Below are 25864 nucleotides of genomic sequence, written 5' to 3' on the forward strand. Positions count from 1 at the left end.
TTTTCGATTTTTCCGACTTTTCCAGAGAGATTTTCCAACATTTTCTTCCGTAAAGACCTTCTCCTCGAAAATACGAATAACTGATAAAAAATTTTACAGAAATCGGCCTAGCCGTTCTCATTTTATGAATTACTATACATTTTTTACACCATTTTTATATATATATACACAGTCTTACATAAGTATACGTACGTCCCATAAATCTCGGGTTTTAGAAAAAATAATGATATTTATGAAATTCCAAGTACACAGGTTTATTTCGTCTCACTAATAAACAATATTTAATACAACAAAAGTATATTCCATAATATAAATAACGGTAAATTTTACAAAAACCAAAAAATGATACTTACAAAAGTATACATACGCCCCAAGGAAATATGAGTATTATCGTACAATTTATGGAATTAGCAGCAAAATTTATACATTTTATTGTTTTGGCGAAAGTGTCTGGGTGTCCGAGATATATTTTAGAGAAAAAAAATAGTTTTTGGGTGTTAAGTGCCGTTATTTAATGCCAAACTTCTTGTATAGCTCGTTAAAGCGGACCCTTGCTGATTTCTTTCCGTTTAAGGTATTTGAGTATACAAAAGCCACAATATTAGTTTCAGATTATAGATTTTGAGATCCTAGAAAGCTTTTTAGTTGACCTTGTACATAACACACCTTCCTGGGTGTCGATAAATTCACATTTTTCCTAGGATATCTCAGGAAGTTAATAGTTTCCTCGGAATTCTTGGATCAAATTACATACAGAAGACCTTGAATTGTGTTTTAATATGGTGTTATATAATCCTTGGACACCAATTGAATCAGAAATGTGAAATATTCTGTTAGAAACCTGCTCCCAAAGCATCAAAATATAATCACTACCAAAAAGCATGAAATTTACACTGTGAACAACGTAGTTTTCGTATTATAACCATTACCGTCAATATAGGGTCGGAAAGTATCGGATAATTGTAAATTTCTGGTTCAATTGGTGTCCAAGGATTATATAACGCCATATTAAAACACAATTCAAGGTCTTCTGTATGTAATTTCAGCCAAGAATTCCAAGGAATCTATTAACTTCCTGAGATATCCTAGGAAAAATGTGAATTTATCGACACCAAGGAAGGTGTGTTATGCACAAGGTCAACTAAAAAGCTTTCTAGGATCTCAAAATCTATAATCTGACACTAATATTGTAGCTTTTGTATACTCAAATACCTAAAACGGAAAGAAATCAGCAAGGGTCCGTTTTAACGAGTTATACAAGAAGTTTGGCATTAAATAACGGCACTTAACACCCAAAAACTATTTTTTTTTTCTCTAAAATATATCTCGGACACCCAGACACTTTCGCCAAAACAATAAAATGTATAAATTTTGCTGCTATTTCCATAAATTGTACGATATACTCATATTTCCTTGGGGCGTATGTATACTTTTGTAAGTATCATTTTTTGGTTTTTGCATGGTTTAATAAGAAAGGTTAGCCAAAGCTTTATGTCAATTTAAATTTTTTCATTCGAGTATGCCTAAAACTTCAAAACAATATAAACAAACTGTGTATGTGTGTGTGTTGTTTGAATAATATGCCAAACAATTTTAAAAAAATCGAGTTCAATGATTTTTAAAATTGTTTTTAGACCATTTGTGTGGAAGAAATTGGTAAGATTTGCATTGAAACAATCAGTTTATCATATTCACAACTCGATTATGTGGAGAAAACTTAACTCTTCATTCATTTTCGCGTTTTTTATAAAATGCTCAACAAATACATTGTAAACAAACCCACTTGTTGCTTTTATTTTGAAGTTTAAAGAATTCAAGAAAAACAAGGGTTCTATAGATTTTTTTCATTTAAATCTACCTCTTTACTTATACCATGGGTTTTTGTAAAATTTACCGTTATTTATATCATGGTTTAATAAGAAAGGTTAGCCAAAGCTTTATGTCAATTTAAATTTTTTTCATTCGAGTATGCCTAAAACTTCAAAACAATATAAACAAACTGTGTATGTGTGTGTGGTGTTTGAATAATATGCCAAACAATTTTAAAAACAATCGAATTCAATGATTTTTAAAATTGTTTTTAGACCATTTGTATGGAAGAAATTGGTGAGATTTGCATTGAAACAATCAGTTTATCATATTCACAACTCGACTATGTGGAGAAAACTTAACTCTTCATTTATTTTTCGCGTTTTTTATAAAATGCTCAAAAAATGCATTGTAAACAAACCCACTTGTTGCTTTTATTTTGAAGTTTTAGGTATTCAAGAAAAACAAGGGTTCTATAGATTTTTTTCATTTAAATCTACCTCTTTACTTATACCATGATTTTTATTATGGAATATACTTTTGTTGTATTAAATATTGTTTATTAGTGAGACGAAATAAACCTGTGTACTTGGAATTTCATAAATATCATTACTTTTTCTAAAACCCGAGATTTATGGGGCGTACGTATACTTATGTAAGACTGTGTAGATTGCTGACAAATAAACTCATGTGATCACCATAGTTGTATTTTATTTAATCGTGTGTTCACTTAATCTGAGACTGTTTCAATCTCACTGCTACGAAAGCATCTCATTGTGTTGCTGTACTTGAAGGATCTTTGCCTCCTCATGTAGATGGTTCACTAAAGACTTGAGGAGACACATTGCTGTTCTCAAGGTGGTATTCTGGTTTTTTGTTTTGATTTTTCATGGCGAATTCATAGTTTTTTGACATTCGATCAGCTGGGCTGAGGCATCTACCTTTCCAATTGTACAATGGCGGGTACTATCAATTTATTTGAACTCATGACAATATTAGGTCTGTACGATAACCCAAAAGTTTGTGCAAATTTGCACAAACTTTTACAAAATGCTGTTCGATAACAAACTTGCAAAGTAGAAGAGAGAGAATTTGGAGACAATTGTGAGAGAATATTGGAGAGTTTTGGAGACTTTTGCTTACAAGTTTTTGCAAGGAAAATTTTTCTTGTAAGAATTTGCAAGTTTGATCAGCTGATTAAAATTCGAATGTTCTGTGGCGGACTTCTTGGCAAAAACAAAAACAAACATTTGGCTATTAAAATAAATAGATACATATAAAAAGGGAAACAAATATTAAATAAATTATGGAAAACGCTAATGTAAGCAAAATAACTTATTTTGTATTTTCTGGTGACTGTTTTTTTATTTTAAAGGTATCAAATCTCAGCGAAAAGCAGTGCATCCATGGAGTAGGAGAAACACAATAGGTGTGTACGATAACCCAATAATTTGTACAAATTCGTACAAATTTTTGCTGAATGCTGTTCGATAACAAAATTATCCAGCAAAAGAGAGCGAGTTTGGAGAGATTTTTGGAGAGTTTTGTGACTGAGAACTTGCAAATTTTTGCTGGGAAAATTTGTCCCGCAAAAATTTGCAAGTCTGATCAGCTGATTTGAAAACATTTGTTTTGTTTTATTTTTTATTCTTGTTTGGCGAAAACAAAATTAAACATTAAAATATCAAAAAATTAAACATCAAAAGCTGAAAAATATAAAAAATCATGGAAAACAAGAACATCAAATTGATGCAAAAACTTTTCTTCTTCTTCTTCTTTTTCAAAACAGTTGATTCCTTGCAAGTTTTTACAAATTGTTGTTCGATAACTTTCTGCAATTTTTCTTGCTTGAGAGAGTAAAATTCACTGAGAGAGGTTGCTGGAATTGACTGAGTAATTTTTGCTGGGAAAGTTATCGTACACACCTAATGTAGACTACCTGGCCGTCTAACGATATCAATAAATACATATGTTTGCCAAACATCGCAATGCGTTACAGTATGTTTTATATTTGTGCATTGGAAAGGGAATTATAGTTGTAAGCAACACTAAGGACCTCGTCACATAAGAGGCAGAAATGATTTCAGCCGGGTGGAACTCAGTTCCGGATCGTTATGGACTGACTTCTTGCAAGTTTTTACAAATTGCTGTTCGATAACAATCTGCAAATTTTTTGCTTCGAGAGAGTAAAAATGGTGGAGAGAGGTTACTGAGAACTTGCTGAGTATTTGCAAGTACTTTTCACTTGCGAGGTTATCGTACAGACCTATTGTGACAAAGATCGGATCTTTCACCACTTCAATTTCACTCATGAAAATTCGATGAAACAGATCGGATCTTTCACAACTCCTTTCGCACTCATGCAAAAGAACCAGTGCAATCATGATTTCACATGGAATCACTTCCATTTAATTTTGCTGGGTAGTGATTTGCATATTCCTCATGTGGAAAAGGGTGGTAAGATTAGTCAAATAGGAGTTCAGCCTTTAATAAATGACATCTGGAAAGGTACGATATCAATGCTGTATGGAGGGGGCGGAATACAGGAGAGGTAGATGTTAAGCTGTTCCGAAGATATCGCCCAACTCCCTGTTTCACTTTACGCGGCTTGGACTTTTTGGTCCTGAATTCCACGTACGACTGGCGGTCACACATACAGTTGATTATCCAACGTTTCACACTTGGCCGCATGGTGGTCTGCTCGATGTCCTCAAACAGCGTGGAGTGCTTAACAGTATCAAAGGCTGTTGATAAGACAAGCTCCACCAACACTGTTCTATCACACGGCTTGCTCTGGTTGAGTCCTCGACAAATATGTGTGGAGATAGCGTACAGCGCTGTTGTCGTGCGGTGCAGCTTACGGAACGCATGCTGATGATCGGAAACTGGATTGCAATTTCTGACGCTGGAGTAAAGCCTCAAGAGTCTTTTCTACGTAAGGACTCACAAAAGCGAAATCGGCCTTTACGATTCACTTTTGCTGACATCCTTGCCTGGCTTCAGTAGCGGGACTACTATGCCCATTTTCCAGACCATGGGAAGGATGTGTGTAGCTAGCGGACAGGGTGAGAACTATGGTGAGATACTCAACTCGCGGCTAATTCAGCTGTTTCAGCATTACTATGGAGATTCCACAAGAGCCCATCGCTTTGAATGATTTAGCGTTCCTGAAGTGATCTAATGCGAAGTAGTACTCATTTCTTTGTTACTCTCTATTAAGCCCGAGAAGGACAAACTGACGATAAGCGTAACGTCGCCAAACGTGACCGAGGTCCTAAATTCCTTCTTTCCAGGGATCGAGATTGACTTAACCGTTTCAACACTTATTGCGGCTCTATTGTTCCAACTCTTCAGATGATTTGACCACTTGTTCCGTTTATGCTCACCGACCAACCTGTTAATTTCCAGTGTCAGCTCCCTGACTCTGACTTCGGGGGTCAATGGGGTTGGTAAGACGAAGCTCATCACGCTCATTTGCTAATCCCGTCGCCTCTGCTGGGGAATTTGGTCTGACTTCTGGTATTCGACCAGCAGGTATATGGGGAGGGGTTTCTACCCGAACATCAGAAGGGTTGGGCAGCGGTAATGATGAATACTCTGAAACTAGGCCAATTAGCTTTCCCATGATTGATGAAAGAGCGGCTCTCAGAGGTGATGAAGTCAGGTGGCATGCTGACGAAGATGTGTACAGGGAGATGGTCTGACAGAAGAGAAGCGGCGGATTGCTACAAAACGTTATTTGCCTGACCAGGTGCCACGATGGTTATAGTAGTCTCCGCTAGTTCTCGTAGGGCGTCCTTATTGACCACGCAAAATCCACTGGCCATTACCTAGAACCGAATGCCACAATTCATGATGAGCATTAATGGTAATGTCCTTCCAAGAGCGGGCAATTTAAAGGTGAAACGAATCCGGAGCCTTTTCTCCAATTATTTTATTTCGCCAAGAGTCTAAGTTGACGACAGAGATAGGAAAACTTTCATATCTTAGTTCTCTTACATAAATACTATGGACCATAAGCTACCCAAGTGGAATTACTGTGACCTCAAAACCAACTATACATCTTTTAACCTAACAATTTTTCGAAGTTCTTGCAGCACATCCTCCCCACTTTCCCTTTTACCTTCCAACAATAATAAAACATATCGAGCATTTCATTTTCAAATTGGTATCATGATTTCAGTTTTACTAAATTTGAGCAATTATTATCGGTAAATTTGTTAGCAGCAGTGGCTGTCTTATCATCTAATTTTAGTGTAGGTTTTGAGTAAATAATTTCCTTAATTATTCTATAAGGCTTTGTGGTGTTATTTTCTGTTGTCGACTGGCTGGAATCCAATAAATAATGATACCAGTCTAAATTATTCACGTTGGGTGTTTCACCACCCAATTCCGAGGGTAATATGTCCTTAGAAACTAATTCATGTAAAGAGTTCAGATTCGTGCCGTGTATGTAAAAACGTTCTTTGATTTTCTCCTTTAGAAATGGTTTGATGACAGATAATGCCAATTCCACATACCACGGTTGAGCTATGAAATGGATGCCCTTGAATTTAATGGGCATGCAGTCCTGAAAATAAAAAAAATTAAGAGTTATTAAAGTATTCAGAAGTTGAAATTCGAAATGGCCACTCACTTGTAATCCCTCAATCATGGTTTTCAATATTTTCGGTGTTAAATGTGTCGATTGTTTATAGGTAAAATTGGTCCAATCTACAATGACGACAAAACCCAAGGCTTGATTTTGTACATCTTCAAGTAGTTTATCAAGTGTCAACAGCAGGGCCCTGTATATATCCAATAGACTATATTTGCTGGTATTCCAATTGGCTGCGGTAAATGTTATAACTTTCCGCCCCCGCCTATCACGTTGATCCAATAATCCTGGATTACCATCCCTTAAGGCTAATTGTATTTGTTCATCAAATATATTGATATCTTTTAGAATTTGAGCATTATTTTGTTTATATTGTAAATATTTTATTAGCAGTTCCATAGCACTATCACAATCAAATTTTCGAGCATGCAGGAAGCGTGATAGAAAACAATCATCACTACAAAATGATTTCTCTTTCAGGGCCAAATTAAGGCTTGATGCCGCCATATCATTGAATTTCCTTAATAAATACTGATGATTCTTTATAGGGTTATGATTCTTTTTCGCCAAATCATTGTCATAGTAGTGGGGTGTAGGAAGGGTTCGATTGTTGTAAGCTCGATTTACTGTGAACTCGAAATATTCCGACATCTGAAGTGAGAGAAATGAAATGTGGAATTAATATACCTGTCCGTGTACTCGATAATTTGTAATAATAAGTGTGTCTGCGTACTCGATAATTTGTAATAATTATTACAAATGTTTCGAATTTTGATAGTTGTATAAAGGAAAAGAACATTTAGTAAGTACGAGGACAAACCTATTATAAGGCAGTGGCGACCAAGAAGAGGGCAGTAGTGCGATTCTCTTACTTATTTTTTTGAGTTACCGACAAAAATCGGTAACATTAAAACGCAAAATTATGAATGAAATGTTCAAATAAAAGTTGACAACACTGTTGCTATCGGTAGAACTTTGCGACTACTTTCTGTTTATTGGTCGCTAACTTACCGAATAATATTGTTAATTTCTGAAATTATAAGGATTTTAATTTTACCGATTTTTGTCGGTACTCCAAAAATGTGTTAGAGAATCGCATTACAGATCAGAATAGGTGTGTCTGTTTACTTACTAAATGTTGGTGAAACATTTTTTTAGTAACTTTTCCTTTATACAACTGTCAAAATCTGCAACATTAGTAATAATTATTACTAATTATCACGTAAAAAGGCACAGCTAATGTGAATATCAAAATATTATCAACTTATCAAACAAGGTATTCTCTTAATTACGCTCTTTTTTCCAAATTGTTGAAAAACTTCGACATCTCAACTTTTCTACCATTTTCGAAACGCAGTTATCATATTTATCTTTTCTACAAGGTGAAGTTTAAAAAGTTAAATCTTGATGATCTTACCTCCTTTTTAATTAATTGCATACCCCTCTTCCAAGGTTTCCTATCTCTCCCTCTTCTTATATCTGTACAACCAACAAAATACGTTTACACACAATAGATTAAATATGATTTTACATCATTATTATATTGCAAAATTTACGCGCTAAATTAAAATTTGGAAGTTTAATGTGCATTGACCCATTTACATATGTACAATCGGCAGAGTAATTGTTAAAATTATAACATAATCATATTATGCAAGGCATTGAACTTTTGCTGTAACCACTCATTGTCCTATTGACAATGGGCCATTGAACAATAAACGAAATAGATTACAACAACAACTTCCAATTGTAAAGGGTGATAAGAAAGAAAAAAGCAGATGCAATTACTTCCCATACATTTATAGAGGTGAATAAACCAATCTATAATTGAAAACAAATATGAACGAGGAATAAAAACATGTACCCAATGATATATTTTTGTAAAACTTTTTGACATTTTTGCAACAGATTGCTAATGCATCTACCTGTAAATGAACGGTTGGTGGCGCGAATATTCATAGTTCGATTTCGTCATTCACGAGCAAATTTTCGATCGAATCGAATGTCGTAATTAGGCCCCTGAACTAAAATAGAATAATTAGTTTATTTTTCTGGAGATATTTTATGATCACGGATTCCTCAAATCGGACACTGTTGACAGTTTTTGGTGGAGAAGTGTTTTGACTGCAGGGAATCTCAAATGTCCATTTAAGGATAGTTCAGTCAAAAATGTAGCTTATATCAAGCATTTAAGGCCTCGGTACATAAGAAGCCTCGCAGGCTGGATTTCTTGCTCCACTTCATTTCTGACATATTAACAAGTAAAGGTAGAATTAGACGTGACATAGCCATAACGCCATAACCGTAGAAAACCAGAACCCAATTGGTTTCTTATGGTTATGGCTATGGTATTATGTTAAGTTACTACTAATTGAATAAATTGATTTCCATAGGTTTGGTTCAATCAGCTGATTGATATGGCCTTATGGCGTTATGGTTATGTCACGTCTAATTCTACCTTAAGAAAGTATCAGTCAGCTGACGGAGATATACCCTCAGCCACTAAAAAAACAGAACCAAACGTAATAATTATGCCGTATATAATATATATATATATATATATATATATATATATATATATATATATATATATATATATATATATATATATATAATTCATTTATATAATATATATATAATTCATATATATATAATTCATTTATATAGTTCCTTTAGTTCATATAGTTCCAGCCGTGCATATAATTCCTTTCATTTATATAATTCATTTTCTTTCTTCGATCTTTCACGTTTGGTTCCTTCATCATTCAGATGCGGCCACATTGTTAAATAAATGTAAATTACATCCTTGTTACATTGCTGCAATTTATTTATTTTTGTGTCAATTCATCCACCAAAAAATGAAAACAAAAAGAAAGAGAAAGATGCGTTAAACTACTTCATTCTCGGAACTATTTGGAATTAAGGAAATAAAAAGAACGAGGAACGAGAAAGATGCATTGAACTATAACGGTCCCGGAACTATTTGGAATGAAGGAAATAAAAAGAACATGGAACGAGAAAGATGCATTGAACTATATCGCTCTCGGAACTATTTAGAACTATGGTAGAGTTGTACAATCTAGTTCATTTGAAAGATCTAGTTCAATAGTTCAGCTCTTTTAACTGAACTAGTTCAATAATCTAGTTCATAGTTCACTATCCAGTTCATTCATTCGGATCATAATCGTTCAATCAAACGCATACATACACCAAATAGAAACAAACAATAGCAAAAATGTTCTGTTGTGTGTGTGTAGAAACTGTCAATGCGAAAAAGCTTTGTGCGTTTTCTTTTTATTTTTTCTATCCAGGGGCTGGGTTCTTGTTCTATGAAAAATTGAGATGAAAAATATTTTCTTAATAATATTTGTCATTTGACAGTTTTTTTCCTTTATAAAAGTTTTCATTCCACATTTCCAACAGAATTGAGCCCCAGAACAAGGGAACAATATGGGAATATGTGGAATTTGTTGTGTTTTTGAAGAACTCTTCACTTTCAAACAGCTATTCATTGTGCCTTGATCCAAAACGTAAACAAACTCATCAAATTACGAAGGCATCACGTAACACTGACGACGGCGTAACTTTATGCATATGTGAACGACATGTTGAACTAGATTGTGAATCGTTCGTTCGTTGATCGTACGGTCGCCGACTGATTATAGTTCAGTGAACTATTGAACTATAATGAACTATATCGACTGATCTAGTTCATACGCTCTATTCAATGAATCGTTCAATTGAACTAGTTCGTTCATGAACTACACAACTCTAAACTATGGAACTATATTAAGGAACTAGTTCCTTTTGGCAAAAGGAACTAGAAAGATCGATCCGCTCCAGGAACTATATTGCCCAACTCTAGTATGTACCGTAATGTGGGGCTATACCAAATCATTGACATATACCAAACATTTTTAGCAACCAAACTCCTTCATAAAGTCCCGGTCCACACTATAGCGATTTCATTGAAAATGAAAATGTTTCACGAAATTATGCGTTCTTAGATCGAGTTCCATACTAAAGCAATTTTATGGAATTACTGTAGTGGGGAACACGATCTAAGAACGCCTAATTTCATGAAATTATTAAATTGAAATCACTCTAGTCCCCCCTCACTCACAAAGTCCCCTTTGTCCCGGTCCACACTATAGCGATTTCATTGAAAATGTTTCACGAAATTATGCGTTCTTAGATCGAGTTCCATACTAAAGTAATTTTATGGAATTACTGTAGTGGGGAACACGATCTAAGAACGCCTAATTTCATGAAATTATTAAATTGAAATCACTCTAGTGTGGACCGGGACAAAGGGGATTCGAAATATTAAATTGCGTTAAACTAATAGGCCGTTTACATATAACAAGGTTAACCCAGTGGGTCTGGGTTTCAAATGTCATTTCCATTGTATATACTTCAAATAAATCCTCATAATGAAGGTTAACCCTGCAAAAAATTATAATATAAACGCCGTATAAGTTTGAAAGAAATTTTAGCAAAAGTTTTACCCCCTGTTTTTGTAACTAATTTTTGTTCGTTCGTCTATATTCGTAATAATTTAGGCATCCATAACTCTGCCAACAGATGACATACAGACCTAATTTTTCGTAGACGCGTTCCATATTAAGGGGTAGTTTACATTATATGTAAATGTCATATGACATGAAATTTTCCATCATTATATAGTCGCTAATATGTGCAATATTAGGGATTTTCCTTACGCCATTTACTTTGTGCGCCCACACCAGCAAAAATGTAATAAAATTACGTCTCCAAATTGCATGCGTGGGTAGATATGGAATGTTTTTATTTCGTGTCATATGACATTTACATATAGTGTAAACTACCCCTAAGTAAAGAATTCCTCATTTAAAAATCAGCGCCCTACATTTGCGCTATGGCGAGTAAACCGACCTGCAAAATTTGACAATTCGTGTGAGAAGAATAAATTTTTTTACAAAAACTGGGGGTTAGAGTTATCTTGCACAATAGCCATTTTAGTACGTATGTGCCGGGAGAGTTATGGTACTTGGACTATTATCTCAGGAAGTATTGACTTATTCTGGAAAAAGATCGCACCGTTGAAAATAACGTTGCTAGAACAACCTACTGAAAAAGAATCAAAACGATGCGAGAGGAGCTCTTAAACTTCACTTTATCCGAATTTTGTGTAGGTGGTACCCGAAGAAGTGGACCGATATCCAGAGTCCATATTCCAACCAGTAGTGGGATTCTCTTATTCATTTTTTGAGTTACCGACAAAAATCGGTAACACAGTTTATACAGTTGGCCATTCAGAGTTCTGTTAACAACTTTTGACAACAAACATAATAGATTGTTCATTATTGTGATTTGATTTCCTTTGTATTTTATGTCACAATAAAGCTGAAAACAGATACAACGTTTGATTAAAGTTTTGTGTCGTTTTGGCCGTTTTTACACTGTTGGGCATGATGCCGAAAAATTCAAATTCATTTGAAATATATGCCGGCAAACAGATAAACGCTGGACTTTGGTATCGTCGTCGGCCTGTTGTTGTTGTTTTTTTCTCGACTCCCAACGCAAAACTTTAATCAAACGTTGTATCTGTTTTTAGCTTAATGTATTTGACAGCAAACTAAATAGTCAGGGCTAACTAGTTTGGGCTGAATGGCCAACTGTATAAACTGTGATCGGTAACTTTAAAACGCAAAATTATGAATGAAACGTCCAAATAAAAGTTGACAACACTGTTGCTATCGGTAGAACTTTACGACTACATTTTATTGATCGTTAACTTACCGAATAATATCGTTAATTACCGAAGTTGTAAGCATTTTAATTTTACCAATTTTGTCGGTAACTCCAAAAATGTGTTAGAGAATCGCACTACTGACTGGATGAAATAATACGATGTGCAAGTTCAGCACCAATCAGAAAATCCCTGCGAGAATTAATTGCGGATTTGCCATTTTGGATGGTGCTGTCAGGGTTTCTTGGAACTTTTATCCCAATATCTCAGGAAATATGGAATTGCGCAAGAAAAAAATATTACCGTTGTAAAGGGAGGACAACTTACTGAAACAAATTTCAAGACCATCCGAGAGGAGCTCTTGAACTTCACATTAACCGAATTTTGTGTGGGAGGTACCCGAAGGAGTGGACCAATATACTCCATATTCGAACCCGATCTATATCTAGAAGGAATAATACGAAGTGCACTGGTTGGACCAAATCGATTGCTCCCTTCGAGAGTTGGCCCATCTGGCCCATCTACGAACTTAAACTAAGTTTGGACAAAATATTAAGATACCCAAAATTTGGTTCGAATTAGTTAATCTGTTCGAGAGTTATCGTGCGCACCAGCCAGCCAGACAGATAGACGGACAGACAGACAGACAGACAGGCGGACATGGCTAAATCGACTCCAAATTGTCTGAAACAAATTTCGTCCAAACATACTTGGGGTCTACAACCGTTAAGGCCTGCGTACATAAGCTGCCTTGCCTGATTGCCATGCTTTCCTGCTTCATTTCTGACATAATAAAAATAAAAGAATAAAGAAGGCCGAGCAAATTTCGAACTGGGTTGCCCTTTTCTTTTTTATTCTTTTATCAGAAGCAAGCAAGGTAAGCAGGCAAGGTAGCTTATGTACTCACCCCTTTATTTCGATGAGGCACATTTTTGATCGTATCAAAGTGTATATACCCTTTCTAGCCCAAAGACTGAGTGTAAAAAAATAAAAGAATAAAGATGAAAAGGGCAACATTGTTCGAGTTTGGTTCTACCTTCTTTATTCTTTTATTTTTATTATGCCAGAAATGAAGGAAGACAAGAAAGCCTGGCGGCGAGGCTGCCTCACCCGTATACCTGCTTCATATGTGACATAATAAAACTAAAAGAATAAAGAAAAGGGGAACCTAGATTGAAATTGGCTCGGCATTCTTTATTCTTTTATTTTTATTATGTCAGAAGCAAGCAGATGAGGCAGCTTATGTACACTGGCATTTAAGGTGTGAACAGAATGAAATACGCCGCTTTTTTCACGCTCAATTTCATGTAAAAGATTAAAGGCCAAGTACTACCTAATTCAAATGCTGCCTAATTCATTTGAATTAGGTAGTACTTGGCCTTTAGTCTTTTACATGAAACTTAGCGTGAAAAAGCGGCTTATTTCATTGTGTTTCTACCTTTAATGCTGTATACACATCCAACGTTTCAGTATTCGATCCATGTTGCCCTTGCTCTTTTATGAGAAATGTTTACGGCTTAAACGGCGTTTGTACTAGAGATTTTTGCCGTGTCAAACTTCTTTATAAGGATTTATTTGACGTTTACGCTATGGAATTGACATTTGAAACGGCGTATTAAGGTTTTAATATCTGACGTAATAAAAATAAAAGAATACATAAGAAAAGGGCAACCTTTCGACCTACTATATTCTTTTATTTTTATACCCTCCACCATAGGATGGGGGTATATTAAGTTTGTCATTCCGTTTGTAACTACTCGAAATAATCATTGTAGACCCCACAAACTATATATATTCTTAATCAGCGTGCAATTATACATCGATATAGCCATGTCCGTACGTCTGTGGAAATCAGTCTAGCGTCCGAACGGATTGACGTAGGTGGATGAAATTTTGGGAAAATCTATTATATGTACGTAGGACTTTTGGTATTGAAAGCGGGCTATGTAGGTCCACGCTTTCGTATAGCCCCCATACAAAATGACGCGTGACGCGTCGTCGTTTTAAGGAATTTTTAAGATATTTGTCCCATTTTACCACCGAATTGGCTGTAATTTGGTATTTTGTGTCTCCAGAAGCCAAAAAACATTCCTACCAAAGTTGGTTTATATAGATCCACGTTTTGGTATTACCCTTATATAACGCCCCATATAAAGTACGCGTCATTTTAATATATTTTAAATGTATTAGTCCCATTTGACAACAGAATTGGTTGCAACTTTGTATTTTCTGTTTCCAGAGACTAAGAAACATTTCTACCATAAAATGTTTATATAGGTCCACGTTTTGATATAGCCCCCATAGGACGATATCTCCCGATTTTCGGCATTTTGAAAGTTTTGGCCTCATTATCACACCAAGATGGCTGACATTTGTATTTAGTCTTCGTTTGGGGTATAAAACTTTCCCCCAGAAATTCGTAGGTATAGGTCCACGCCATCATATAGTACCTTCCGATTTTCGGTATTTTGAAGGTTGTGGCCACATTAATCCACCGAAATGGCTGAAATTTGTGGTGGAGGGTAGAAAAATTTCGGCCCGACCGAACTTAACGCTTTCCTACTTGTTATTATGCCAGATTTGAAGCAGAAATGGCAAGCCAAAAAAGCGAAGCAAGCGAGTAAAGTGCATTGAGTTTGAATTTTTTTTAGTCCATGGTATTCTAAAGACCTCGGTATTTAAGCCGCATGAATTTCTGGCCGAGCCAAATTCGAACTAGGTTGCACTTTTCTATTTAGTCTTTTACCAGAAATAACGTAGGCTAAAACACTAGCCGCTTATGTACCGAGGCCTTTATTAGTACTCGCCGGTAAATCCATATTTCGAAGGCTTCTAATTTTCTTTCATCTGAGGATATAAGCGTCCAAATTTGGGTCCCATTGCATTGTACTCGTCTTGCAATTACTCTCGTTCTTTCTGAAAGTAATCTCTCTTTACTCTTCGGGGTTGGTTGTGGGAACATACATATGTATGTATTTTATAAGCGGTACCTTTTGTAGACCGCTTTTTATATAATATTCTTCTCGAGTACTTTCTATTGGCCACTTTATCATACTTTTGAAAAACACCGTTTGATATTGCGCCCTACACTGAGAGGTTCTTTCCGGTCATGTCCAGATCATTATAATAACAAATTTATGTTGTTGGACCTTTCACCGACTGACATTTCAATGACTTACAATATTTGGGCCATGACAACTAACTTATAACAAACACCCTCTACCACAGATAGTGGTTTAAATTTTAATGTCTATTAACCAGAACGACAAAATTATCATCTTTGCTTTCTATTTCCTATCTTCTTCTTGTAATTTATTCATGCACGCATGTTCGTATGTACATTTGATTGTGGCACACGCTGCTTACTTTCCTATATGGAGACATAACGTCAGCTGCTTAACAACATTAAATAATACAAATCAAGAAAGGTGTTCGAGAAAAATTATTTTGTGGCAAACGGAAATAATGTTTCCGCTTCAAGTACTCCCAATGGATATGCATGCGTTGTCGACCCTGCTATCTGCATACGAACACACATATCTACTACAGATACATACTGCTGCTACGTTTATTACGTGTACAATAAAACAAACAAAGACAATGTTGTTTGGCGTCCGTTGTCGCAGTGGAAATTCAAATTAGCCATTCATTCTTTGTGGGCTATGACTTGCACTACATCATCGAACATTACTTGGCTGAATCGCACCAGGGGCACGTAAATGCTTTTTATCAACGATAACATTTTCACAGAAATGAAGATAAACAAATGTCTTTTTCGTGGTCAAACAATCAATCAAAGTTCCTAATAATAATGTTAACAATAATTGTTACCTTAGTTCCGTTAGTGATATGGGTATTCATAGCAAAAAACTTATCTTTGTACACAATAACTAAGTATTTCATTTCTCTAAGGTCTTCCCCCAAAACTTAGAGAAATGAGGTGAAGTTAAGTTATTGTCATTGTAGAGCACATGGTCGAAAATGAGAACATAAAGTTTTGGTTTACTCGACCGCTGACTATGGCGCCCAATCTGATTCAACATTCCGCTCAAGCAAGATTTATCCACTTACTACACCTAGGTATTCCTCTTGCATTGGGGTAATAGTGGCATGCATATTATGCCAATAAATACACAAATGAGAGCAAGGTGGGCGTGAAAGGATTGTGGCAAGGCAAAACATATTAGGCCTGTTCCTTTACTTTTGAAAATGGTAAAACCGCCAAAAGTAGTAAAAGTTGTAAACTCCACCCATATGACTTGTATGGTGTCTGAAGTAAAGGAACGATTTTCGAGTAAAAAGTGGTAAAACTTGAAGATTCTTGCAAGTAAAGGAACAGAGCTATTTACATGCCTGTTTCACAAACTACAGCTTGTATTATACTTCTAGAGCATCACACTTCAAACTTAATAGGAATTTTTGTTGACACTCAAGTAGCGTTCCTAGCATTAAACTTAAACACTGTCACATCAAAGCTCGTGAAAGAATGTAAAGAAAAACATGCTAAGGTCGTCTGACAAGAAACTCATCTCTTAATTTTAGTTCTGAATGCTGGAGGGTATATGCATATGTACATATGTATGTTCTCTAAAAACCCAAGGCGGTTGCATGCGGTTGCTGCATTCATACATAGGTTAGAATGATACTCAAGAAATCCTTGAATTTCTATTGTCTTTATTGCTATCTTCTAATGTTTATCTTATAGATATTTTGCACCATTGTAAAGAAGTGGAGGGAGTGTAGAGATGATGTGTTCAACAATCCTCCAATGAAACAAGTATGTACATAACACAAATATTTTTGAATATCAATGTTAACTATAAGTTAGTTACAGTATAGCTGAAGGATGGTATCGTTAGAATAAAATACCCGGTGCAATATGACTTTCAATCAATTATTGATTGATCTTGTAAAAGTCTCATGCAGTGACCCAAATTATAAAGGCGAAAAAAGTCCTAAACTCAATCAGCTCGTTGCTTGCTTTCTTCACTTTGCTCTAGTAAAAGAATAAATGAAAAAGGGCAACCTAAGTCTAATTTGTCTCGGCCGTTCTTCATTCTTTTATCAGGAATGAAGCGACAAAAGCAAGAAAAATCCATTGAGTTTGGGCCGTGAAGTCCAAAACAATATGGACTTTTCTTGCTTGTTCCGCTTTCTTGGCTTGTAATTTCTGGTAAAAGAATAAAGAAATTAGATCTAGGTTGCCCTTTGCATGATATTCTAGGTCTAATTTGTCTCGGCCGTTCCTTATTCTTTTATCGGAAATGAAGCGACAAAAGCAAAAAATCCATTGAATTTGGACCTTAAAGTACAAAACACTATTGACTTTTCATACTTGTTCCGCATTTTTGGTTTGTCATTTCTGGTAAAAGAATAAATAAATTAGAACTAGGTTGCCCTTTGCATGGTATTCTTATACCAGAAATAATTATGCAAATCAGAAAAATGATGTGAAGAACTGAATGAGTTTTGACCTTAAAGGGCAAAACTCAATCAACTCGTTGCTTGCTTTGTTTGCTTTCCTCTAGTAGAAGAATACATGAAAAAGGGCAACCTAATTCGAAATTCGAATTTGCCTTAAGGCCTCGGTACATAAGAAGCCTCGCCGTCTGGCTTTCTTGCATTGCTTCATTATTGGCACAATAAAAATAAAAGAATAAAGCCGTAAAAACATGCAACTTTTCAGTAAAGTTGGCCATTTCTGATAAAGGAATAAAGAACAAATCGATGTATGCTGCTCTTGCTCTTTTATTCTTTTATGCTAGGTTTACATTTACGAAATCCACTCGATTTCAACTGTAAACTCCATTGCTTAAACGTCAAAAGAAATCCAATGGATTTCAGATGAGATTTGAAGGAATTGACATTTGAAATATACTCGATTTCGTAAATGTAAACTTACTATTATTCCCTTTACTGAAACGTTGTATATGTTTTCGGCTTACCCTGCGTTTACACATGACAGGACAGTTGAGTACATGTATTGATTGTCAAAAACCCAAAACTTGCAAAAACAGCTGTATAATGATAGCTCTGTTCCTTTACGTTCAAGAATCTTCAAGTTTTACCACTTTTTACTCGAAAAGCGTTCCTTTACTTCAGACATAATACAAATCATATGGGAGCAGTTTACAACTTTTACTACTTTTGCCGGTTTTACCATTTTCAGAAGTAAAGGAACAGACCATATGAATAAAAATCGTTGATTTCCTTTTATTTTCCGTTCACATATTTTCTTTTTCTTCATGTTATTTTGTTTTCAACTCATTTCAATTATTATCTCACTTATTTTTACAAAAATTTCAAAAATTTGTTAACCCAACTGTCTGTGTAAAAGTGATGGACATCTGTAAGTGTTAGTAAATCAGAGTTGTATTTGCAGACAGTCTGTCTTGTGTAAACGCCAAGTTAAAGAAGGCCGAGCCATTTCTTCTTTATTTTTGTATTTTTATTATGTCAAAAATTAAGCGGAGCAAGAAAGCTGCCGAGAAGGCTTCATATGTTCCGAGGCCTTTAAGCAGAGTAAGGCAGAGAACATTTTTCCGTCTCTCTTGTGCTCTCAATGAGTGTAAATTTGTTGTTGTTCACAACGTGTTACAATCTACACAGGCTGTGAGCGATAACAAATTTACGCTCAATTAGAGCACATGGACTCTCTTGTGAGTCACAATGCCTTCCCCTGCCTTTAAGCATGTCTTCTAACGTCTTTAAAGCTCTAAAGGAACACAATGAGAAATTCATGCTTATCCAAGCCTGAATTTGTGTAAAGGAATAAAGAAATCCAAGATCTATTTAACAGGTCACGTAAGTAGCACAACAACAACTCTATTTTGGCCGAAAATTCTTTAATATGTCAAAATGTTTGTTTACGTTTTCATACAATTTATTCACAATAACAAAATATTTGACAGATTGAAACCAATCAGCTGGCCGTTTTACGCCACCTTATAATTTCATCATGAAGAAATCCAAAATCGCATTTGAATTAGGTAGTAGCTGGTCTTTAATCATTTACTTGAAATTGAGCGTGAAGCAAGCAACAAAAGTCATTGTGTTTCTACATTGAAGCTGAAAACACATCCAACGTTTGAGTAAATTTTTGTGTCATTTCTGGTAGATGAATACAGACAAAGTGTTGCCAAGTTTCATTTTTCTTCTACCAGAAATGACACAAAACCTTACTCAAACGTTGGATGTGTTTTCAGCTTAACGCGACATTAGACCTTTTTGCAAGGTTAACCTCCTTAATAGGGATTTATTTGACGCATACGCAATGGATTTCTGTCAAATAAATAATGTGTGTGTTCGTTTACTCAAAATTTGTACAAATTGTTACTGGATGTTGTTCGTTTACTCTACAGTAAATCTTGTACAAATTTGTACAAATTATTTGGTAAACGAACACTCGTAATATTTTTGTCTCAAATACTGGTTTTAGATGGACGTTGTTGTAACAGTGTTTTATTATTATGTTTGTATGTTCGTTCTCCAGTTCAGTCTGGCTCTGGGTCTATCTCCAGTTCCAGGAAAGTGGCTACCTCGATGGGATGTAACCACAGATCCACTGGAGTTAGATGAGTAGGTTTGGCGGGGCAGTTGAATAGGTGCTTAGTATTGTGCGGGCCCATACCGCATACTGGGCAGATGTCTTGCACGGTGCGATCGATCCCGCCCAATAGGAGGCGACTGCAATATCCCGAGCGTAATTAAGCTAAAACAACGCTGGTTTGTTGTGGCAGCCGATGCTCTTCAGCTGCGATAGATGGGGGATGTACTCCGATGACTGCATTCACACAATAACTGCTTATGGCCTTAGCAACTGTATCCGTGTGAATGCTGTTCAAACCTGTCTGATATGCCTGTTGATCTAGAGGTTCTCTCCTATATTGTTGGACCTCCGTCTCTAGAGCATGAATATCCTTCTTGATATGCCTGGGTGTATCGGTGGCCAGCAAATGGTGATTGGAATGGCTCTCACGGTAACACCCGAGCAAGTACTGCAACGATAGCATCTCATTATGTTGTCCAGTTTAGAAGGATGTGTAAATTATGCATAAAACTCTAAAAAGCAATGGGCGATTAGTTAAGATTTGGCTCTGCCTCTCTTTATCCTTTTACCAGAAATGACTTAAGCAAGATTGCCATTCTGCTTATGTACCGAGGCCTTTCTGAAATTATGACGACTGGTATCTTCTTTTATAAGGCGTCGGTACATAAAGCCTCATTTATATCTAAAGGCCTGCGTACATAAGCTACCTTGCCTGATTGCCTTGCTTTCTTGCTTCATTACTGACATAAAAAAATAAAAGAATAAAGAAGGCCGAGCAAATTTCGAACTGGGTTGCCCTTCTCTTTTTTATTCTTTTATCAGAAGCAAGCAAGGTAAAGCCATGTTTATATTATAGCCTTTTGCAGGGTTAACCTTCTTAATGAGGATTTATTTGACGTATACACAAGGGAGCTGACATTTGAAACCCAGTGGGTTTGTTAAATCCGGTTATATATAAACGTACTATAAGTAGGCAAGGTAGCTTATGTACTCACCCCTTAACAGTTTTTTAAAAAATCCTAATTTAAGTTGTCAATTCCATTGAATAAATAACGTATATGGTTTAAGGTACCTGTGTAAATTAGGTTTAAGCGCCTGGCTTTCTTGCATAAAGTCTGGTAAAAGACTAAAACACAAAGGACAACAAAATTCAAAGTTGTCTCAAGCGTTCTTCTCTTATCGTTTATTCTTTTATCAGAAACGACTTAAGCATGAATGCTATGTTGCTTATGTACCGATGCCTTCAGTTTAATTAATCTTTTAGTTAACAATATTATCGAAATACATTCTTTTGTATCTAGAATATCTTGGAAACGTTAAGCTCAGTGAAAGCTTCAATGAAGATAAGTCCATTACATGAGAAATTATTTACCACTTATGCATTCCACGATCAATCGATTTTTATGCATTTATCTTGTTCGACAATGCCGACTGCGCTGGAAAATTAAAACAATATCAAGAAATTTTATGCTTGTCACGGCGATAATGAAACAATTAAATTGAAACAAAAACGTGTTAAAATAAGTAAATAGATAACTTCAAACATCTATTCAATTAGAAGAAGCAGCTGCTACGAGTATTTGTTGTTTTACTTTCTTTAAGCACGTACTTATAACGGAGAGTGCAATGGACTCCCACTGTGAAATTTGGAGATTGTTTTTTTTTTTTGAAACAATTATCGCAGCTAAAATGGTAGACTTTAAAATACCACTTTCTCAGTGACTGCCAAAGCTATGATCTGCAGTATTCTAGATGGTTTCTTTAACGACTATCCAAGTTCTAAAGGCCAAAACTCATTGGATTTTTCTTGCTTGTTCCGCTTCAAAGAAAAAAGAACGATAAAAGAAAAAAGAACGGCCGAGACAAACTCGAACTAGGTTTTCCCTTTTCATTATTCTTTGCAAGAAATGATTCCAATGAAGATTTTTCCAAAGAAGATTTTTTGAACTATTTTTAGTGCTTTAATCGTGAACTTACAAAAAGGGTTTTGTGGAGTTCTAATGATTATTTTTTGTCATTATCAGAGACTAATTCGTGGACCTTTAAATAATTGTTTTAGTCATTATCCGAGACATATTTGTGGACTCATCGGTTAAAAGAATACGTTGTAGGGATTTAAAAAAAGATTCAACGACTATGAGAGCTACATACAAGGACATCCAAATACAACTTTTTTGAGCTTTTGACAAGAACGTGAATTTTCAAAGAATACTCTTTGAGCTTTTATAAGAGCTGTAATGGTGGAAAAATAAGGTTTTTTTGTCTTTATCGGAGATATAATATCACTGCCAGCGACATATATTACTTTAATATATTCTCTTTTACTCCTCTCATTGGTATTGCCTCTGACGCCTACGGGAGTTCGTTGGAAAAGTATATTGCTTTGGATAGTTCGTCTATATTTTAGTTACCAACAAGTCCCTTATGAATTAGGATCCATGTAAGAACTATGCTAGTCCAACTGCCTAACTTAGCATGTTCTTCTTTACATCCTCGACGGACTTTAATGGAACAGTGTTTGAATTTAATGATAGGTGTGGCGCTTCAAAAAATTGACAAAAATCCAATTCATTTAAGGCCTGCGTACATAAGCTGCCTTGCCTGATTGCCTTGCTTTCCTGCTTCATTTCTGACATAATAAAAAGAATAAAGAAGGCCGAGCAAATTTCGAACTGGGTTGCCCTTTTCTTTTTTATTCTTTTATCAGAAGCAAGCAAGGTAAGCAGGCCAGGCAGCTTATGTACTCACCCCTTTAGATATCTGATGCTATCTTCGTTTGAAAAACACTGCAAACCTCAGGTAGTTAATGAATATTGATATGTTTGCTTCTTACTAGGAGAAATGTGATAGACTCTCCTTTCCTGTATGTTATGGTTCCTTGACTGAAATATAAGATTCTACCTTGGGTCATACAAAGAATGAATACACATAATTATGTCGAGGGCTTGGTGATGCCTAGGTGTAGTGAGTGAATAAGTTTGGCTGGAGCGGAATGTTGCCACCAGTTTTTGTTTGTGCGCGCAATTAAGTCACATATGGCGCCCGATGTGGCTAAACCAGGGCCAGATCAGACTATAGTAGCTAGTAGTTTCTGCCACAATATTTTGTACGTGAGAGCTTTTGAGCTACAAATGGCGCCCGATGTGGCTTAATAGTTCCCACTCAGCTGGAGGACTCTTCCCATTAGGTTGGATTATATTGTTGTTAGACCATGGCACAATTACCCAGGTAGTGGCATCGTAAAATTTTGAATATGTTATGTCAAAGCTTTCTTTGTGTTGTTGGGGAAATTACAACAAAAATAATTTTTTTACAAAGGGATTTGACTTTTCATATTCGATCAGCTGGTGTGATACCACTACCTGGTAGTTCTGCCATGTGTTAGACTGTATTTTTTGGGCAGTTTTGTCTAGATGCTGTCTGGTAGATAAGATTATAGGGTGAAAGAAAGATATTTGGGATTTGGTGGAAAAGAGGGTGTCATTTAAATGAATAGATAATTAAATGAATAGACTTTCGTAGCTAGTCGTTTCTGCCACAATATTTTGTACGTGGGAGCTATTGAGCTACAAATGGCGCCCGATGTGGCGTAACAGCTCCCACTCAGCGGTCGGGTAAACCAGGGACAAACAAGACTTTCGAAGAAAGCTGGTGGACTCTCCCCATTAGGTTGGATTATATTGTTGTTAGTTCAAATTCGTCTTGACCGTTCTTTATTCTCTTATCAGAAATGTAGCCAGGCAAGAAAAATCCATGTGTTTCTACCTTTAAGGATAAAGACGAAAACACATCCAACATTTCAGTGAACTTGGTTCTTTCTTTCTGATAATATCCTGTTTGCACTTATACCCCGGTTACACTTAACCGGATTAACACAGTGGGTTTGGATTTCAAATGTCAATTCCATAGCGCAAACGTCAAATAAATCCTCTCGAAGTGGGATTAACAGGATTTAATAAACTCAATGGGTTTCAAATATCAATTCCATAGCGCTTGACGTTAAATCATCAGAAGTACCTTATAGGCCATTTAGATATGACATCATTAGCCGGATTTAACGCATTGTCAGGTTTTATTTGCTAAATCCGGCCAAAATCTACCAGATTTCCCACACAAAAATAAATCCTCGTATTGAGTGGATTTGTTTTAAATCCGGCATAAATCCTCGTATGCAACTCTGTTTTTGCAACATTTGCTAGAAAATACAAAAAGTTGCAAACTGGCACAAGAAACCAGGTAGATGCATCGGTGAATTGATATATTTGTAAACTAGGCGAACAAATTAAATTTGTTTTGATATACAAAGTTGATTTTTATCAACCAAGACTAATATTTACGATATCTAAACGATAAGATACTTCTTTATTTGCTCATTAGTTAGAATAAGTAGCATAATGTGCTAACATTTTCAATATTAAACAATAAATTTGTAATTTGCCGTATGTTTTTTGAGACTAATTCAATTTACGACAACTTCTTCTGACGTTTCAAATTCGATGGGATGAGCTTATGCATCTACCTTGGTAATTGTGCTATGAACAAAAATCAGCCGACTACCATTTAAATCCTCCAAAGGTATATCTAAATGCAATGAGATTTGTACTGGATCCATTAAATCCAGTTGAGGATTTATGGCTAATCTAAATGAGCTATTAGACAATAAGACCATTTTATCCTCATCACGACGATATATAGTTTTACGGAGGGTGGATTTTTGGGACTTTCTTCTATGGAAAGGTCCAACAGTCGGCTAGCGCACAAAAGTGGTCTATGGAGCGTTAAAACGATGCCCATGTCAGAATAGTAAAATGTCTAGGCCCATATCTAGGGAAACAATGTGTTGTTTTGTTCAGGGTATCAAGGACTACCTATGGTAAACATTTCAAACCGATCCGAGAGGTGCCCTTAGATCAACGATGCATAAAACAATAGCTTCGTTCCCGTACTTTTTAATGGTAAAACTCGTAAAAGAGAGAACTGCAAAAAATTTGTTCTCACACACAAGTTTTTTTGAAATAGTTCGGGAACGGAAAAATGGAAAATACGTCAAAAAAAACTGGAACAAATGTCAAAGTCGGCGTATCAGCCAATCAGACGCCGGCAACCATGTTACTATTTTTTTACTCGCCCAAATTTGTCGTGTAAAAAGTTTTTAAAGAGAGCGTCATTCAGGCTATTTTTGTTTAAAGAGAAGTGAACATTTTACAACTTTTTTGTGTACGGGAACGCTTTTTCGAGTAAAATGTGTACAAGTCGTAAAAATTTTAAAAACTTTTTAGTTCTGGAACACAGCTAATATGTGTGACTGTAGTATTTGTGCCATGAATCTAGAGTACTTTTCATTCATCAATTCCATACAACAAATAAATCTCATATTTCCCCCAAAACGAGTTTTAAATTGAAGGATATTGTAGTTTACAATTATTCTTTTTCCTTTCATTTTCATTCAATAATATTTTTGTTGTTTCACGCCCCACTGTAAAACAAAACTAATTACATTCGCACACACATAAAACATTAAAACATCATTACACACAGATGATGATGATGTATCGTATCATTATGAATAACCGTAATTTTCTTGATTTTGTTGTTGTTATTGCTTTTAAATAAATATGTGTATACGTAAGTTTTGTATCTTTTTTAGAATACAAGGCAAATACAAACAAGCTGGCAGTCTACAGACCTACAGCTGCTTGGTCATGTCTACTTTCTCAAATAACCCGACCAAAAACCACGAACAAAAATAAAAAACAAATAAAAATATAGCTAGTCAAATGTCAACTGGGGAATCACTTTTCAGTAGTCATTATAAAACAATTCAATGTTTAATACCTTTGTTTTCCTTCTGCACTAATTATTTGTTTGAATTTTAAAATGTTTTAATTGTTTTTCGAGTAGATGGATGGTTGGATGCAAATCTCCGCTTAACTTTTATGATTCATGGCAACAACAATTAAACAGAAATCACTGTTAAATAAGCGGCAGCAACAAAAACACAGCAAAACAAAACTAGAATTACAACAGATCCGAACAAATGAAATACTGAATGAAACGAATAAATACACGAACGAATCGAACCGTACGTTTCGTGTTTTAACACAGTTAATAAGCAACTGCCTGTGTTGGCTGATTTGTTGTCGTTATGTACGTAGGTAGGTAGAGTTGTTTTAACAAT

General features: G+C 35.5%; 1 protein-coding gene across 1 annotated transcript; it reads right to left on the reverse strand.

The window, feature by feature from the left end:
- Positions 1–5961: 5961 nt before the first annotated feature.
- LOC141393959 (clavesin-2-like) lies at positions 5962–25864 on the reverse strand. Its single transcript, XM_073967616.1, has 3 exons — positions 25522–25864; positions 6446–7057; positions 5962–6379 (listed from the first exon to the last, which is right to left on the reverse strand). Exons 2-3 carry the CDS (start codon positions 7055–7057, stop codon positions 5981–5983), a joined length of 1011 nt encoding a protein of 336 aa, XP_073823717.1. The 5' UTR covers positions 25522–25864; the 3' UTR covers positions 5962–5980.

Source organism: Musca autumnalis, unplaced genomic scaffold, assembly GCF_047663935.1.
Source record: "Musca autumnalis isolate F117 unplaced genomic scaffold, ASM4766393v1 scaffold_2, whole genome shotgun sequence".
NCBI classification, from domain to species: domain Eukaryota; kingdom Metazoa; phylum Arthropoda; class Insecta; order Diptera; family Muscidae; genus Musca; species Musca autumnalis.